General features: G+C 41.2%; 1 protein-coding gene across 5 annotated transcripts in view; it reads left to right on the top strand.

Moving 5' to 3' along the window:
• Positions 1 to 17,441, top strand: part of HECW2 (HECT, C2 and WW domain containing E3 ubiquitin protein ligase 2) — a 263,367-nt gene that overhangs the window by 125,749 nt on the left and 120,177 nt on the right. For all 5 annotated transcript variants that reach the window (XM_075934227.2, XM_006117907.5, XM_089779881.1 and 2 more), the window contains one exon: positions 15,900 to 15,994. In XM_075934227.2, the coding sequence (XP_075790342.2) occupies positions 15,900 to 15,994 (95 nt within the window). The remainder of the gene's footprint in view (positions 1 to 15,899; positions 15,995 to 17,441) is intronic.

Below are 17,441 nucleotides of genomic sequence, written 5' to 3'. Positions count from 1 at the left end.
TAATGTAGCTGGAGGTTTCCAGAAGAATAAAAAAGCCCCAATTATCAGGAGGGTTGTGATCAAATCAGGAGAATTGGCACCACTGATGTATAGTCAGTTTCACAAGATGAGTTAATATTGTCATGGCTGTCACCTATGGGACCTCTCCTGGACCCGAGGGACATGCTGGCAGTGGCATGGAGCTAGCAGCCACTCTAGCCCAGCTGCGCTGCTAGAAGTGGTGGTAGGGGCCTCTGGTGGGTTTTAGATCACTCAGGGGAACGTATGGGTCAGCAGGAGGGGCTGGGAAACATGCAGGGCAGGAAATCACCGTCCCCTCGGAGCCCTGCCAGAGGGGGATGCCCACTAGGAGGGCTTGAGAACTGGCACTGACCCTAAGGTAAATTGAGTTTGAGACCCCTGGTCTATGGAGACTGAGTCTTGTTGATAGCCCAACCTGAACAGGAGTGTGTTATGGCAGCAGCTCCTCCAGCTAGGCAGAGAAGAAATGACAGACCCCCCTCACCGTTCCGTATAGAGGGAGTAAGGGTATATATCCTTGGCCATTGGAGCACCCTTTGGATGCATTCTGAGATATGAAGCTGAAGGAAGATGTCTATGCTTACTCCAGGAAAGTTAGTCCACTCTGAGACCAAGTTTATAGTAGGAAAAAAGATACTTATAAATGTACAAATACCTCGCATTTTAAATAAAAGTTGTAAGAAGATAGTGTCTCTACTCCCAAGAAGTTCATGATCTCTGTCTACCATCATTAGTTTCTTTGCTGTGTCCATCTACATAAATCAAGAAGAGGTAGTGAAGCTAAAGTCCTATTGGTATGAAAAGAGGGAATGGCTGGTAGGGAGTGTTGATCCCAGAATTTTAAAACTTTTCCTCATTCCCTTTCTATAATAGCTAGAGTTTGTTAGCCAGCTGTAAAACATGCCTTTCACTCCTATCCAGACAGAAAATGAGTGTTGGATAGGGCTGGATAATGATTACCTGGAGAGAGTGATTTATTGTTATATTTTTATTGTTGTTAGAGGATTTGATTTCATTTGTTTGGGGGTATTTGAAAAATTGTTTGTTAATATGGTTTTAAACGGTTTTCAAGGGTGTCCTAAGCAATGAATGGGAGCTTTTATTGTAGAATAGTAAAACTCCAAATATGTAAATAATGAAATATATGCGGATGATGTTTGTAATGAATATGTACTAGTTCAGAACTTGGAGTATTTTTTTAAGTAAGAGGTTAAAAGTAAAAAGTTAGAGCTGCTTAAAACATTTCCAGTGTTTTTAAATGACAACTTTCTGGAAAGTTTCTACTTCATTCATTTTCAGTTTCTGTTTTTCTTTTTCTTTTTAATAAAAAACAATATTTGCTGGAGAAATGTTAGAGAGAAAAAGTAAAACTTTTCCCACCCACTTAATGCAAACATTAAAAAAAAAAAGGGATTTTTGACCAGCTTTATTAAAAATAGTAATGAGACTTTGAGTAGCGGATTCCAGAAAGGAGTTTAACTATGGATAGCTATCTGAAAGGAGCATACTTTAAGGAGATATTTGAATGAGAAGAATTAAATTGCTTTGAGGATGGCAAAAGAAGTTTTTCCAAGTATAGGGAGCAGCATAGGGGAAAAGGTCATGTTTTATGTATGGGAGAAGTATCATTTCCTCCTTATTTAAACTTATTGGTTTCTTAATACAGGCTGAACCTCTCTAGTCCAGCACCCTTGGGACCTGACTGGTGCTGAACCAGAGAATTTGCTGAACCACGAGAAATCAGTATTTTCTAGCAGCATTACCAACACGTCCACTGCTTATTGAACTCTTAGGGGTAAATTAGAACTAAATAACAACAAAGAACACTGAGAGCCAGGACTGGTGACTGTAAACAAACTTTATGGGACCATGGGAAACTTGGTCATACCCATGGTAATTGAACAGCTGGCTAACTAAAATCATGCTAGACCACAGATGTTGCCGGACCAGAGAGTGCTGGACTAGAGAGGTTCAACCTGTAATTTTGTTTCCTTCTGCTGACCTCAGTATGCCTAGATGTTCTTCTTACAGCAGTAGTTTGAGGCCTGCTTTCTTTTGTGGATGTTAAAATAGCAGATGTGCACATGAAAAGCAGCTTTAAGTCACCTAATTTCTTTATGCCCCATGACTTCTCATCACCATTACTCGACTCAGCTGCTTTGGTTTGATCTTTATCTAAAAATCTGAATTGGGAGCTCCGAAATGAGTTAAGTAAAATAAAACTTTAAGGCCACCAGCCACCTCTGAAACACTGCGTACAAGTGGTAGCTTCTCTTTGAAGTCAAGCTCCTTGAGAGATACCAGCACCCAAAATTCAAATTACATTGTTGTGCCCCTTCCTAACTAAGTCACCAAACTATAAGCACCTTAGCTGCTGTGAAGTCTTATTTTTCAAATGAAAAGGCACTATCCTGCCTTCTGTAATTTTGATCACCTGGGAGAAATCAGTGTGATAATCTTGGGATGATGTGGATGAACTTGTTAGAAATTCTAATCTGTCTGGCATCAAAGCTGCAAAGACAATTCTGTCACAGAAGAAATGAAGAAAGCTTCAAGGGCTGCTTTGCAACTCAGCTTGCTTGAAAGTAACAAATGTTGCTTTATGGTATTAAAAATATTTCTTCCTGTCTGTTACTCCCTCTTTTGACGTTGGGATGCCATTAATTGTTTGTAGGTCTTTGTGCACATTCTTCCCTTAAATAATTCACTGCTGTTCATATCCTTTGAGAAGTGTTATGTACCTTTTATTATATATAATTATTAATACACTTTATTTTTAGAACACCCATCTATCCCACCAAGTCTCTGGGCATTTTATAACTTAGTTCTGAAACTCCTGTAGAACATTACAGAAACATAATAAAAATCCCTATTCAGAGAATCCGTTAAAATAAAAAACAGCGTGGGGGGGGGGGAGGTGGAGGAGAAGTGTAGGCTAGGAAGCTAATAAACACTGGGGGCAGGGGAAACCTCAAATTGTTTGGCAATATTTTAGATGTAGACTAAGATGCCTGTCTGGGGAAGGCCACACACTTAGGTCCATCACAGAACATGTACAATTGCCTGCTGACCTGACGTTCAGTCTCTGGGTCTGTAAATGGCTGGTTTTGTGCAGATATCACATACCACCAAGAGCTGAGTCAAGTTGGATATTTCAAATATATTCCAGGGGTAGAGCTTTAAAACATGTCAGTGTTTGCTTAAAATCAACCAGCCACTTCACAAGCAGCCAACATAAAGAATGCAAGCTAGATATAATATGAGCACTGTTGCTTTTGGCATTTAACGATTATGCCAGTTTATTATGGACAAAGTACAAGCAATTGAAAAGCCCACATCATCAACAACAACCATGGGCTCAACGCTCATTGATGTCCAATGCCTCCTTCACTATTTCCTTCCATCTTTCCCTGTCCAGCACGGAGTGGAAAAGCCCATATGCCAGTCATCAGAAGGGAATATCAGTCTAGTATTGTTTCCATGAGCACAGCTTATTTGCTATTGCAAAGTGTCATGGGGTAATATGCCACTAGCAGTGCACATTTCCATTGAGGGCATGACCATGAGTGAGTAGAAGTGTTAGTAATGATACCAAAACTATTAACCTAACTTCCTTTAATAGGGAATCAGCATGAAGGACAAATCATGTAGGTGACAGCTTTTCTTCTGCAAGACTCGTATTCTTCCAGGGTATAAATTAAGGTTACAAATGGAGGCATTGACCTAGTATTTTCCAAACACTCCTCCAGAGCAGTGGCCATCAAACTAGAGCTATATAGTTGTGTTTCATCAGTGTGTGTCAGTGTGCTAGAGTATCAGTGTGCTAATGATACTGTACCTCGTGTTTAGAAATGGGCTCACTGGGAGACTCCATGTAACTGAAAATATGGGGTTTGCCAAATTTAAATATCTGACTGATGACACAATTGTCCATCAGCACTGCTCTTCTCTTGGAATGTCTGGAAAAATTACAAGTAAGCTCCAGGCACCTCAGCAATGTCCTTTATTTGCTGACACTGTAATTCAAGGTTAGTACAGGTATGTCAAATGCTACTCAGGGCCCAGTGCAACAGAGTAACTAGCTGACCACAATCCAAACCCAGAAAGAGACTTATTCATGACCCTGACAAGCATAGCCTAAATGCCAAAGGCTATCACTCAGACTGAAAGTATTGGCATTCTTGTGCACCTGAAATTGAGTAGCTGCTACTTTCTCAGTTTCCTTTCTGGAATGATGTAGGTATGAGACTTGGTGGTAAGTACTCAGATGTGAAGAGGAGGCGTCATGTGTAGATGGTGAGCATACTCACAAAGGGTACGTCTACACTTGCACCCTAGTTCAAACTAGGGTTGCAAATATAAGTGACCAAAATTGCTAATGAAGTGGGGATTTAAATATCATACCAGCTAAATATTGAAGATGGCCCCCAAGTAATCTGGAATGACCAGTTCCATCTCATCCACTTTTATCAGTGCAAGTTGGGTGAATTGGGTCAAAGGCTCCTTCTGCTGTCGCTGAAACTTACTTCCCCTTCAGAAAGGCTTTTTTTTTTTTTAACATTGTGTGCTCAGATTCTGAAAGCTGCTTAATTTTAAGAATATGAGTAGTCCCAGTCAAGTCAATTGGACTGGTCATATTGCTTAAAGCTAGGTGTATCGTTAGGTACCCATTAAGGGCCCAATTTAGATTATCTTCAATCCCTCTAGTTCAATTCCTCCACTCACTCAATTTTCACATCCTATTGCTGCCCCTTACAGAACCATCTTCCAGTCACACCATTGCCAAACAAATAACAATAAAAAAGGAATAACTCTTCCTTTCCTTCCCTTCACACAGACAAACCACAAAAAACTGTCACAACCGATGGTGGGGAAATGGTCTCTTTGTTATGAAGATGTTGAGTTTTGATCCCTGTCCCAAATGCACTAAGCCCTACTCCCCCATCACCTCGACCCCATGAAGAATGAACAAAACTAAGCCAATCGATGGGAACTCACTCTTCTGAAACAAGTAAAAAACAGACTAAAAAGGCTCTCTTCTAAACAAAGACATTAGCTAATAACAGAAAGATAGAGAAAAAACTATAATAAATATGCACATACCAACATCCTCCTAAAATAACCGCAAGCGGTACAGAGGGGAGTGAGTGGGGAATGAAAAGAAAGTGTGAAATAAAGCACCTGCCAGGGTACCATGTCCTGCTCACCTCACAAACAGCTGGTGCCCTTGGTCTGTCCTCTCCAGACAAAGGAGCTGACTTTATGCTGCAGCAGCAGCCAGAACAGAGGCAGGTGTTCCTTTCTTTCGGTCCTTAAGCAAAGGGCGAAAGTGTGATGTAAGCATGAAGTGCAACAGTCCGTAGCAGCAGAAATTCAACAAAGCAAAACTGAGCTGTGATATCATTGAGAGAGCCATCTGAGATTTAAAAACCGAAATAGTTCATTACCCATGTCATATAATACAGGTTAATGGGAGCTGCCTGTTTCAGAGAGAGGTGCTGTGAGAGGCTAAAAATTGTGACTCTCAAGTCATCTTAGTTAAGCTGCTTACTGTCTACATTCAGGAAGGGTTGTTCAAACAGAGAGCGGTGACATCAGCTCCATGAATGGATTATTTCTCTGCTCTCACTGAAATAAAAAGACCAGTTTAGTTAGTACTCCGCTGAGGTGGTGGAAATATCATGCAGGTACAGTACAGTGACAAAAATAATGTTATGGACCTATAGTGCAGAGCTGACTAGAGCATCTACAAATGTCATCAAAACCACCTGATGTGTTAAAAGTTATCTGATATTAAATTACTGTAGCAAGGTACAGGCAGTCCCCGGGTTACATGGATCCAACTTACATCGGATCCCTACTTACAAACAGGGTGAGGCAACCCCACACTAGCTGCTTCCCCCCAGCAGACCAGGGAGACGCGAAGCTAGCGCCCCCCTCCCCAGCAGACCAGGGAGACGCGGAGCGGCTTTTCTCAGCAGACACCTCAGCTTAAGAATAAAGGACTGAGGGAAGTGAGGAGTGGGAGAATAAAACTGAGCTCTGGAGAAATGTTTGGCTAGAGTTTCCCCTACAATATGTACTAGTTCCGACTTACATACAAATTCAACTTAAGAACAAACCTACAGTCCCTATCTTGTACGTAACGCGGGGACTGCCTGTATAAGAAAGTCTTTCTCAGAGTGAGAGCGAGAGCACTTTCTTTTTACCTCCTAGGAAAGAGCAGAAAAAGCCAGGTCAGTCTAGAATTGAAATGGGCTAAGAAACAAATGGGCTAATAAACAGACATCTGGTATGATAGTGTTTGTATCTCACGTTGCCATCAGTTTGTATGAAGATGACCACAAAATAAAAGTCTCGTCCTGTAAACATTTGCCTCTGGGCATATAGCTTACTCCATCGTCCTCAGTTCTATACAATAAAGGCTATTGAGTCAATGGGATTACTTTCAGAAGGGAACACTTGCTGGATTGGGGCTCTAAATTAATAATGCACTATACCATCCATAATAGTCTCATTCTGATGAGTGTTTAACTTCAAAATTTCTCTCTAAGAATAATGTCTATGTAGCGTAGTACTGTAGCTTTAATGTCCTATTTTTGTTACTATATATTCTGTACTATGGTTATTTCTATAAAGTTTACAGAAATATATTGATTTGCAAATATGTTTTGTGCTGATACTCTAGGTTTAAATCTGGAACAGGAACACATGGTAGCTGCTAGTTTGATTTTTCAAGATATTTCAAGTCTTGTCACATCAATCACCCTTGGGATATTTATGGGTAATTTACTACTGTCACTGGCTCATAGAGTTCTGGCTCAACATCTATGCATATAGACCATTTGTATTTTGTACTAATAGGAATCTCATTTTGGTGCCTGAATATGGAGTGTGATATCAATTCAGTGAATGTAATAATGCATGTATATAGTACAATGTGTACTGTCTGCATCATGCTGGTGTACTGCTGTTACAGTCAAAGATGATATATAAGGTATCTGTATGGAAGCTCTGTTTTCAACCTATTATAACTTTGGCGAAAATAGTTCTTTGACATTGAAACTTGAAAATTTGAGGTAATTAAATCTTATTTTCTAATCATCTCTCTTGGAGTTTGATTTCAAAAATGTTTTTGGCTTATTTTCCTTAGAGGAAGAATTTGATTTTTTGTTTAGTGTGACTATTCCTTTCAGACATTTTTAAAATATTTGTGTTATGAGCTAAACTCAAAGTGTGCCATGAATTCTTGAGTATTAATCCCAATTGGCTAGTTGGCAGGCGTGATGGAAGCATTGTTAAGAGACGAAAGAACACAAACTTCACTGTTGTCACAAAGTTATATCAATAAGAAGTTGTTTTTTATTGCAAGGTGATTATCAAATATTCATCACTTGTATCCATTTTAATTATAATATTCCTATTTTTTGCTCTGCATCTCTTTTTACCCCCTAAATTTTAAGAGGTTGACTGTTATTCACATAGTTTTCTCTGCAAGAAATTAATGGGAGTATTCATGGACGAAGGTCCAACTCAGCTTGAGTAAGGATGACAAAATCAAGAGAGGAAATACAAGATACAAATCTTAATATTTTTCAATCCCATCAGTGTTGTCTCAGAATTAGGAAATTTAGAGTATGTTGGAAATAATTAAGCAGTAGAATTCTGGATTAGTTTTGATTAATGAAAAGGATGATATGGTACCTCCAGAGCCTGGGAATGCTATTCTGCTGTTATGTAATCTATGTCCTTTCATTGTTCCATCTGGGAATTGTTTATCTCGTTTCTGCATGATTGTTGTCCCCAAACTATTTGTAAACTTTTTCTATCAGCATTTGGTATTCTGCTGCAGATGGTGTTGATTTCCATAGAAAATCTCTTTGTTACTTTTATGTTGTTCTAAATCTGTTGCCTCTAACCACTGTTTTTGAAAATGTCAAAATTAACCTAACCTTTTGTCATCTGTTTTCTCATTTTCACAACATATGACAAACCTCCATAATCTAACCAAGACAACACAGTAGGACTACTTGTGCTGAAAACTAAGCATGTGCATAAGTGCTTTACTGAATGGGGGCTTAATATGCAGTGTATATAATTGTGTATAATAATGTTTTGCACTGAGGCTACGTCTACACTGCCGGCTTCTTGCGCAAGAGTTTTTGCGCAAAAACTTCTTGCACAAGAGCACGTCCACACCCCAAAGCACATTGCAAAAGCAATATGCTTTTGTGCAAGAGAGTGTCCACACTGCATGGACGCTTTTGCGCAAGAAAGCTTTGATGGTCATTTACAGAATGGCCATCAGAGCACCTGTGCTTTTTCTGATAGGCTCTTTTTGCACAAGAACCCCTGCGGAGCGTCCATGCTTGCCTTTTTGTGCAAGAACTCTTGTGCAAAAAAGAGTTATACCTCATAAAAGGAGGTTTACCTACACCAGAAAAAGCCCTCTGTTCTGCCGGTTTACTGCCAATTTACTTGCGCAAAAGCGCATTTGAGGTGTGGACGCTCTGCAGGTTTTTTCGCAAAAAACGGTCGTTTTTGTGCAAAAACCTTGCAGTGTAGATGTAGCCTTAGAGTATATTCAATGATCTCAACATTTTATAAGCCCTGTTTTATATATAAGATAAAGGAGGCACCAATCCATGGATGTATGTGGAACAGAGGATGTAATCTTAAACTTCCAGAGTAAATGTACTTGTCTTTCACTCAAAACAGTAACAAACCCTTGTAAACTGTGAGTAAGTATTCAGTTAGGATTGTGGAATAATCAAGTGTTATGCATGTACTATAGCAGTTTAATGTCAATATCATAAAGGTATAGGGGCCAGAGAGAAAGAAATGGTAGGGAAAGGTATTAGAAGGAAATACATGAGAGAAATATAGGGGAAGAGGGTAGAGAAGAAAGAAAGGAGCATGAAAAATATCTTTGTACTTGACATCAGTAGATCTTAGAAACTTTTTTTCTCTAAATAGTTTAATTCTAGCATGAGTTCTCTCACTTCCCAGCTGTTTATAGTAAGTGCTGTTGGGGACATGTTGACCAGTCTTCTCTTATAGTCCTTTCCTAAGGAATGGCATTTAATCTCTAGGACCGACTGATAGTGTTTGAGACCCATTTAATAGTGTCTCATGTGCAGATGAATGAGCCTCTGATGTGGTGGCTTGTGTGATTAGGTCCTGTGATGATGTCACTTGCATAGATGTGTGGACAGAGTTGGCACTGGAGTTCATTGTGGAGGTGGTTTCTGGGTGAGTATGATTGAGGTATGCTGAGTGGTTGCTGGATAGAATTTGTTTCAGGTTAGGGGATTGTCTGTAGACAAGGATTGGCCTGTCCCCCAAGGCCCGTGAGAGTGAGGGACTGTTTTCCATGATAGGTTGTAGAAGGCTGGGCCCAGCAGGTAGTGATCAGCGGCTCGATGTCAGGATGGGGGTCGGTTTCTAGCAGAGTGCCCCGAGGTTCGGTTCTAGGACCGGCTTTGTTCAATATCTTTATGAATGACCTGGATGAGGGAATGGATTGCACCCTCAGCAAGTTTGCAGATGACACTAAGCTAGGGGGAGAGGTAGATACGCTCGAGGGCAGATGTAGGGTCCAGAGTGACGTAGACAAATTGGAGGATTGGGCCACAAGAAATCTGATGAGGTTCAACAAGGACAAGTGCAGAGTCCTGCACTTGGGACGGAAGAATCCAAGCATTGTTACAGGTTGGGGACCAACCAGCTAAGTAGTAGTTCCGCAGAAAAGGACCTGGGGGTTACAGTGGATGAGAAGCTGGATATGAGTCAGTAGTGTGCCCTTGTAACCAAGAAGGCTAATGGCATATTAGGGTACATTAGGAGGAGCATTGCCAGCAGATCCAGAGATGTGATTATTCCCCTTTATTTGGCTCTTGTGAGGCCACATCTGGACTGTTGTGTCCAGTTCTGGGTCCCCCAGTACAAAAAAGATGTGGACACATTGGAGAGGGTTCAGCGGAGGGCGACCAAAATGATTAGGGGGCTGGAACACATGACCTACGACGAGAAGCTAAGGGAGTTGGGTCTGTTTAATCTGCAGAAGTGAAGAATGAGGGGGGATTTGATAGTAGTCTTCAACTTCCTGAAGGGAGGTTCCAAAGAGGCTGGAGAAAGGCTGTTCTCAGGAGTGACAGATGGCAGAACAAGGAACAATGGTCTCCAGTTGCGGTGGGAGAGGTACAGGTTGGATATTAGGAAAAACTATTTCACGAGGAGAGTGGTGAAACACTGGAATGGGTTACCTAGGGAAGTAGTGGAGTCTCCATCCCTAGAGATTTTTATGTCTCGGCTTGACAAAGCCCTGGGTGGGTTGATTTAGTTGGGGTTGGTCCTGCCTTGGGCAGGGGGCTGGACTTGATGACCTTCTGAGGTCTCTTCCAGCTCTATGGTTCTATGATTCTATGAATTTAAAGTTAATGATGTGCTGGAAGGGTTTACTCACCCAGGAACCCACCCCTGTAGTAAGCTCTGGTGCCAACTCTGTCCACACATCTATACAAGCAACATCACAGGATCTAACTACATAACCCACCACATCAGAGACTCATACAACTGCACATCCTCTAATGTGATATGTGCCAGCAATGCCCCTCTGCCATATATATTGGCCAAACCGGACAGTCTCTCCAACAAAATATTAATTGACACAAATCAGATATTCAAATAGTAACACACAGAAATCTGTTGGGAACATTTTAACTCACCCAGGCACTTATTAATGGATCTAAAAGTGACTATCCTCTTACAAAGCAACTTCAGAAACCAGCTAGAGAGAGAAACTGTGGAACTTGCCTTCATATGTAAATTTGACACATTTAACCAAGGTTTGTATAAAGACATGAACTGGATGGGCCATTATATTCAACACCCAAAAGACATCTAAAGCTAAGTATCAAGCACTTCCAGCCTACTGTATTAGCCTCATTTAGAAGATACAGTCTGACTGACAAGGGTTTTTTTTATTTTGTTTTTCTCCTTTCCCTCTCCAACTCCCTTCTTTTTATGCTATTTATTTGTACCTCTAGACCCCTTGCTCCATTCATCTGAAGAAGTGTCTTGTGCCCACGAAAGCTCTTGATACTATCTACATTTTTTGTTAGTCTCTACGATGCTGCAGGACTATTTGTTGTTTTTTAAGGCTTTTTAAGTTTTTTCAGTTACAAACTAACACAGTTACCCCTCTGAGTATTGTGAAAGAGTGCCCTCTCCAGTCCATAAGAGGATTGACACGTACAGTGCTGAAGGACCTCTACACTGTTATAGCTTAAGTACAATACCACTTTATGTTGCTGCTTGCAAAAATGTATGTTCTGGAAAGCTCTTACTTCCCTTGGAATTTAACTGCATGTTTGATATTAAATCAGTTCTTTAACTGCTAAATTGGGTACTTTTTATTCATGCTGTTGGATTTTTTTAAGCCAAAAATCAAGATTGTCTAATATAATTGTGAGGGCAGATGCTGTATGCTTGTACATGCATTTCTCCAGTTAGTTTTATACAGAAATAGATGTTGTACAAAGCACTGTAGCAGATCTTCTAACCCAGGCATTAAGAAAGGCCATCCTAGTAACTACATGGTGTTTTTACAGAGAATGCTTTCAGAATGCTTAGGAAATCCCACAAATATAATCAGTTTCTGGTTATTGTCACAGTTTCCCTACCAAGCAGTGATCAATAACAGTGTGTAAGAAAGACAATATGCTCAAGTCAACCGGGCACAGGGAGTATGTTATAAGCATACAGCATCTGCCCTCACAATTATATTAGACAATCTTGACTTTTGGCTTTCAGAAACACTGCTATAGACTACATGCATTTCCCTGCTTCCCCACCAGTAATTATTTTAGCAGGCTGGCCAGCAGCCTAGCTCAGTCCTGGTTCGCGCTGGGTCCACGATCTAACCCCCCTGCAGCTCTGCATTTAAAGTGCATTAGGAGCCAGGCAGGCAGGCAGCCCAGCTCAGTTTTGGCTTGCACTGAGCCCGGGAGCTCAGCCCTGCCCCCCGTGGACAGGGGCTGTTGCCACCCTGTGCAACTGCCTCTATATCAGAGGCAGCAGCGCGGGATGACAGGCAGCTGGTCCGCAAAGGGGACTGGTTTTTAAACTGGATCCCCTCATGGACCAGCTCCTACCTGGTACCCCACACTGCTGCCTCTGATACAGAAGCAGCAGTACAGAGTGGCAGACGGCTCCTCAGGAGTGGCACACTGGCTGCTGGCCTCACCCCCCCCGGAACTATAGAATAGTTGAGTAATCGATAAGATTTCAAGAGGTTAATTGACTATTCAATTAACAGATATTTAATATCCCTATCTGAGACCTCCCTTAGGAAAAAGGTGGCAGTGCTCCTGTCTCAGAAGCCGGGGCGCATCCATTTAGCTGTATTGTTCAGATCATCTGTCCCATTATGGGATAAAGTAGTAAAAAATGGCAAGAAGCTTCTGCATCTCACAGAAGGCAAAGTTTAGGATCTTCAGAAAACTTAGGGGAAAAGAGAGAGAAGAACTGAACTTTTTCCTTTCTGAGAGGGCCTGGAGGTCAAAATGTTCAGTGGTTTTCCAAGTCAGCATCCCTTGTGTCTAGGGTCGAAGAGCTCGGAGTTCCTTTGTAGTGCTGCCCCGCACTAGGCAGAGATCTTCCTTTTAAAGGACCAGCCCTTTCCAGGCTTAACAAATTTCACTGATGCACTGGATTGGGGCTGATTGTGTTTGGAGGAGCTCTTTAATCCTGACTGTAATGAGGAGCTTCCTTACAAAACCCACCTCTGTAAAGTGCTCAGAGATCCACAGATGTTCCACTGAAAACAGTGATGCAATCTGCCCTTCAGTATTAATTATTATTCCTAATACTGAAGGTATAGTCTATCATCAGCAGACTACCAAAAGGAGAAAAGGAAAATATATAAATTATGGCTGCATCTAGACTGGCGGCTGCTTTTGCGGAAAAACTTGCCAGCTGTCTACACTGGCCACTTTGAATTTGCGCAAGAACACTGACGATCTAATGTAAGATTGTCAGTGTTCTTCCGCAAATACAATGACTCTCCCATTTGGGAAAAAGCCCTCTTGCACAAATGCTTTTGCACAAGAGGGCCAGTGTAGACAGCTGAGAACTGTTTTGCGCAAAAAAGCCCTGATGGCGAAAATGGCGATCGGAGCTTTCTGGCGCAAAACTGCGTCTAGATTGGCACGGACACTTTTCTGCAAAAAGTGCTTATGCGCAAAAGCGTCCGTGCCAATCTAGACGCTCTCGTTAAAAGCATTTGCGGAAAATCATGCCAGTCTAGACATAGCCTATATGTTTGAGAGTATTGTGTCAGTGTTGTATGTGTGAGAACGTCTTGCCCTACCAGATTAGAGTATTTTAAATAGCAGTTTGTTGGGGCTATGCAGGCCTCCTGTGCCACCTCATGCTCTTGTAAAAGGGCAAAAAGGATAGGCCATCTCCCGTCTTCTCATTTCCCTCACTGCCTGGAACAGCAAGACAGAACCTAGTGGGTGTCTGACAACTGTACTGCACCTTTTCTCGTCATGCTCTTTGAGATTTCAAGCCATTCCCTTTTAGTGATGAGCTAATCAAATTGAAAGGTGGGCTGAGTGCAGTTGCTCTCCACAGACTATAGAGTTCATATATTGGAATACTGTGAACAGTTCTGGTGTCTAATTTTTTCAGCATTCTCTTTAAATTGTAGAGAGGGAGCAAAAAAGCGATCAGATTTTTTCAGAGTTGAAGAAAATGCCTTTCAGTAAAATTTTTAGTGTGTCAGAAAAAACGGAGGTGACTTGATCATAGTGTACCAGTACTTTCATTGGGGAGAAAAATAACAAGAATTAATGGGCTTTTTAATTTAATAGAGAAGGGCATAAAAATCAGTGATTGGAAGCTGAAATAAGGCACATTTGAATTTGAAACCAGGCATTCATTTGTAGTAGGGAGGTGATTAATCTCTGGAACAAACAATCAAGGGAAGTGGTGGATTCTCAATCTCTTGATGTCTTCAAATCAAGACAGGGCACCTTTCTGGAAAAGAGATTTGTTAATCAATTACAACTTGTATTTGAATAATGTGTAATTTACTTGGCTCAATATGGGGATAAATAGGTGAAATTCAATGGCCTGTAACATTCAAGAGGTCAGACTAGATGGCATCTGACCTTAAACTCTGTGCATCTTCGCTTTAAGAAAGAACAGTTACTTACACTACAGTAATTGTAGGCAGGGCGGGGAGGGGGTTAGGCGTTGTAGTCAGAGCAGTTCCCATGGCCTATCCTCCAGCCCCACGTTTTGAGTTCTCAGAAGCTCTGGACCTAGAATCCAAGGGAAGTGAAGGAGGGCAGTGACTGCCCCAGCCTCTCTCCCCTCACACAGGAGCACAAGGAGACGCAAGGTACGTGGGTGGCTCTAGCATAAATTGCTGTTCAGAATTCTCCAATCTGGTGTGCATAAGGTGGGATGTCTGACTACAGTGGGATTCACACTAACACTTTTGATAGCCACAGTAACTGTAGAATAAAGAACCAACCATTCTGTACTCAAGAACAGTAGCCACATGTTTTTAAAAAAAATTTCATATGCAATTTAGACAGAGCCCCAGCTTTTACCTCTTGGGTAAATTTTTATCCCAGTATAATTCAGGTGTGGCCAACCTGAGCCTGAGAAGGAGCCACTGTTTACCAAAGTACGTTGCCAAAGAGCTACAGTAATTTGTCAGCAGTTCCCATCAGGGGCCTCCTTTCCCATCTCCAGTATCTTTTGCTCACCAGCAGCCCCACCGATTAGGGCCTCCTCTTCCTTCCCCGCACCTCCTGCCCACTGCAGTTGTCTGTTTCATGGCACTCAGGAGGCTCTGTAGGGGAGGGAAGGAGCGAGGGTTCAATACATGTGGAGGAGGAGGTGGAGCCCGGAGTTGAGCACTGGAAAGTTTGCACCTGTAGCTGCAGCCCCAGTCAGTGCCTGAGCAAGGAGCTGCATATTAACTTCAGAAGAGCCACCGGTGTCTCCAGAGCCATAGGTTGGCCGCCTGTGGTATAATTGATCCTAGCACTTCTTACAGTCATCTAAAACATTCATATATTAATCTGAGCATATGTGTATGACATTTTCCCTTTGAGAAGCCAAATAGTTTTTTTAATTATAGCATAAAATATCATTATACAAAATATCTTCAATTAAACTGACCAAATGTTGAAAAGTAGCTATATCTAGGGCTATACCATTTGCAGGGTTTAATAAAGATATGAAAAAATAGTTTAAGCATAAAACAGCTTGCATGCAATACATTATGGGATCTTGAGTTGCAAGAAATCCATTTCTAGGTCTGTTGAAGAGCTTAAGTAATTTGAATTGATCTTTAATTTTTAGAGTAAAATGGAATTTCCTTCACAAGTGAATGCTAAGACTAAATGCTATATTCAGTGTTCATATCCCCTTGTTATTAGGCTCCAGAAGACTTATAAAAAGCAGATCAATATCTGTCTTGGCTGATGCTTTAATGTGGACAAAACCACATGCTAAAACTCATTATCTTTTTTCCCAAGTGATTTTTTGTGAGCGTGCCACCAGGTTTTAACGGGCTTTTAAGTGGTTTCGGGATTTGGCTTTTTCCTCTTTAGGAAGGAGAGAGATTTTCAGTTTTCCAGAATTTGAGAGGAAATAAATGCCAATGAGTTTTGATTTGCCTTTATAATGGAGATGGGATACATTAACAAATCATGTTAGCAAAACAGCCTATCAGTCATTTCATGAGTGGACTATGATTCAACTGAGTTTTCTCATAAACAGGGGGCTGCCATTGCCCTGTCCCATGTTCACAATGTTTGGATTCCACGTAACTGTTCATTTGTTTGTTTTCCCAGCTGAAATTAAGATCTGTTTTAAATACTACCATGGTGTCAGTGGAGCTTTGCGAGCTTCTACCCCATGTATCACTGTGAAAAACCCTGCTGTGATGGTAAGTTTAGTCTTTATATCTGTTTGTAATTTATGTGTAAGGAGATAATTAACCTGTCAGTCAAACCTGCTTAATATCAACACCAGTCTCTTAGTTTTGCCATTAATTAGAACTTTTCAAAAAGTGATCTGATTTGATACAATCCATTTGTGTTATAGGCTGCGCAGAAGCAGGGACTGCTGTTAAAGTTGTCTAGTACTTTTCATGATAAGACTTTGTTTTCAATTGCTTATAACTTTGCCAAACTGGTTGGGATGGAAGTTTTCATGCTGTGTTTATACTTCAGGGTGAATCTTTTTAGAAAGTATGAGCCAAAACAATTTAACTATTTCTCAGAATTAGGTTAGGAAATGCATATATTTAGCATGGGCAAAAGAGTTATGTTGAGAATCACAACCACTTGATATTTAGCAACAGTGCCTGCCTTTTCCTAGCCATGTACAAATTCCACAGAAATTTGGACAAGTTGTGAGCCTTTGACAATCCCAATTCACACAAGCTCAGTAGAGTTTGCTAGAATTTGGCACCTAAATTTGAAGGGCAGAATTGTATCTGAAATTGTTTCTCTGAGGTGCCTGGGATCACAGTGGCATCAGGTATGAGAACCAAAAGCAAAAAGACTCTCTCTCATGTACTCTCAGTGCTCCCTGGCTACCACATGAGAGTGTGTAGAAAGAGGGAGGATTTGGGGACAAAGCTGCAGCATGCCTGGAATGTAGCTAGACTTTACCGGGGGATGAGCATGGAGGGGAAACCTTTGGCAGAAATGGGGAGGAAGAGTTAGCACAAGGATGGGCACTGGGACATGGAGATGTGTAAGGGAGAGTTGAAATTGGGATAGTGAGTTGGGTTTGGATGGGGTAGGACAAGAGTCAGGGAGGACTGGGATGAGGATTAAGATGGAGGAGCCAAGGAAAGAAGCAGGGAGCAGGAGATGGGTCAGAAGGGCCTGCAATCTCTATTGCATGTTCCATTTTGAACTTGGAATAGAATCCAGGATTTGTTTGTCTTAGTATTAAACTTTTCTGTCTTCAAATTAGTTGTTCATCCCACTAGCCAAAGTTTGTCTTATCTTCCTCTGAAAACTGGCCTGCATAGAAGCTGACAACTTACTACTGCTATTGCTTTTTAAAGCCTGTAACCTCTTCATTTAAAATTACACGCAAAAAGCTACATTATATTCTCAGTTGTAATTGTGCACTCCTATTGGGTTCTAATGGAAATACATAGTTGCAACTGAAGATATTATTTGAAGAGGATAGTTACACATGTGCAGTCCTAAGAAAATAATTTGTTCTTCAGTAGCTCTGTACAGGAGATGGAAACAGCCCATTTTCACCCTCAGATCCCAACTTGAGATTGAAGACCTGGTTAGAATTCTTGCGAACTATGCACACATAATACAGAAAGGAAGATGCAGTAAATATGGAACCTTCGTGATATCTTT

The sequence above is a fragment of the Pelodiscus sinensis genome, chromosome 7, assembly GCF_052426305.1.
Source record: "Pelodiscus sinensis isolate ZL-2025 chromosome 7, ASM5242630v1, whole genome shotgun sequence".
Taxonomy (NCBI): domain Eukaryota; kingdom Metazoa; phylum Chordata; order Testudines; family Trionychidae; genus Pelodiscus; species Pelodiscus sinensis.
Note: the sequence above shows the minus strand (reverse complement) of the source record. Positions and strands in the feature narration are given on the sequence as shown.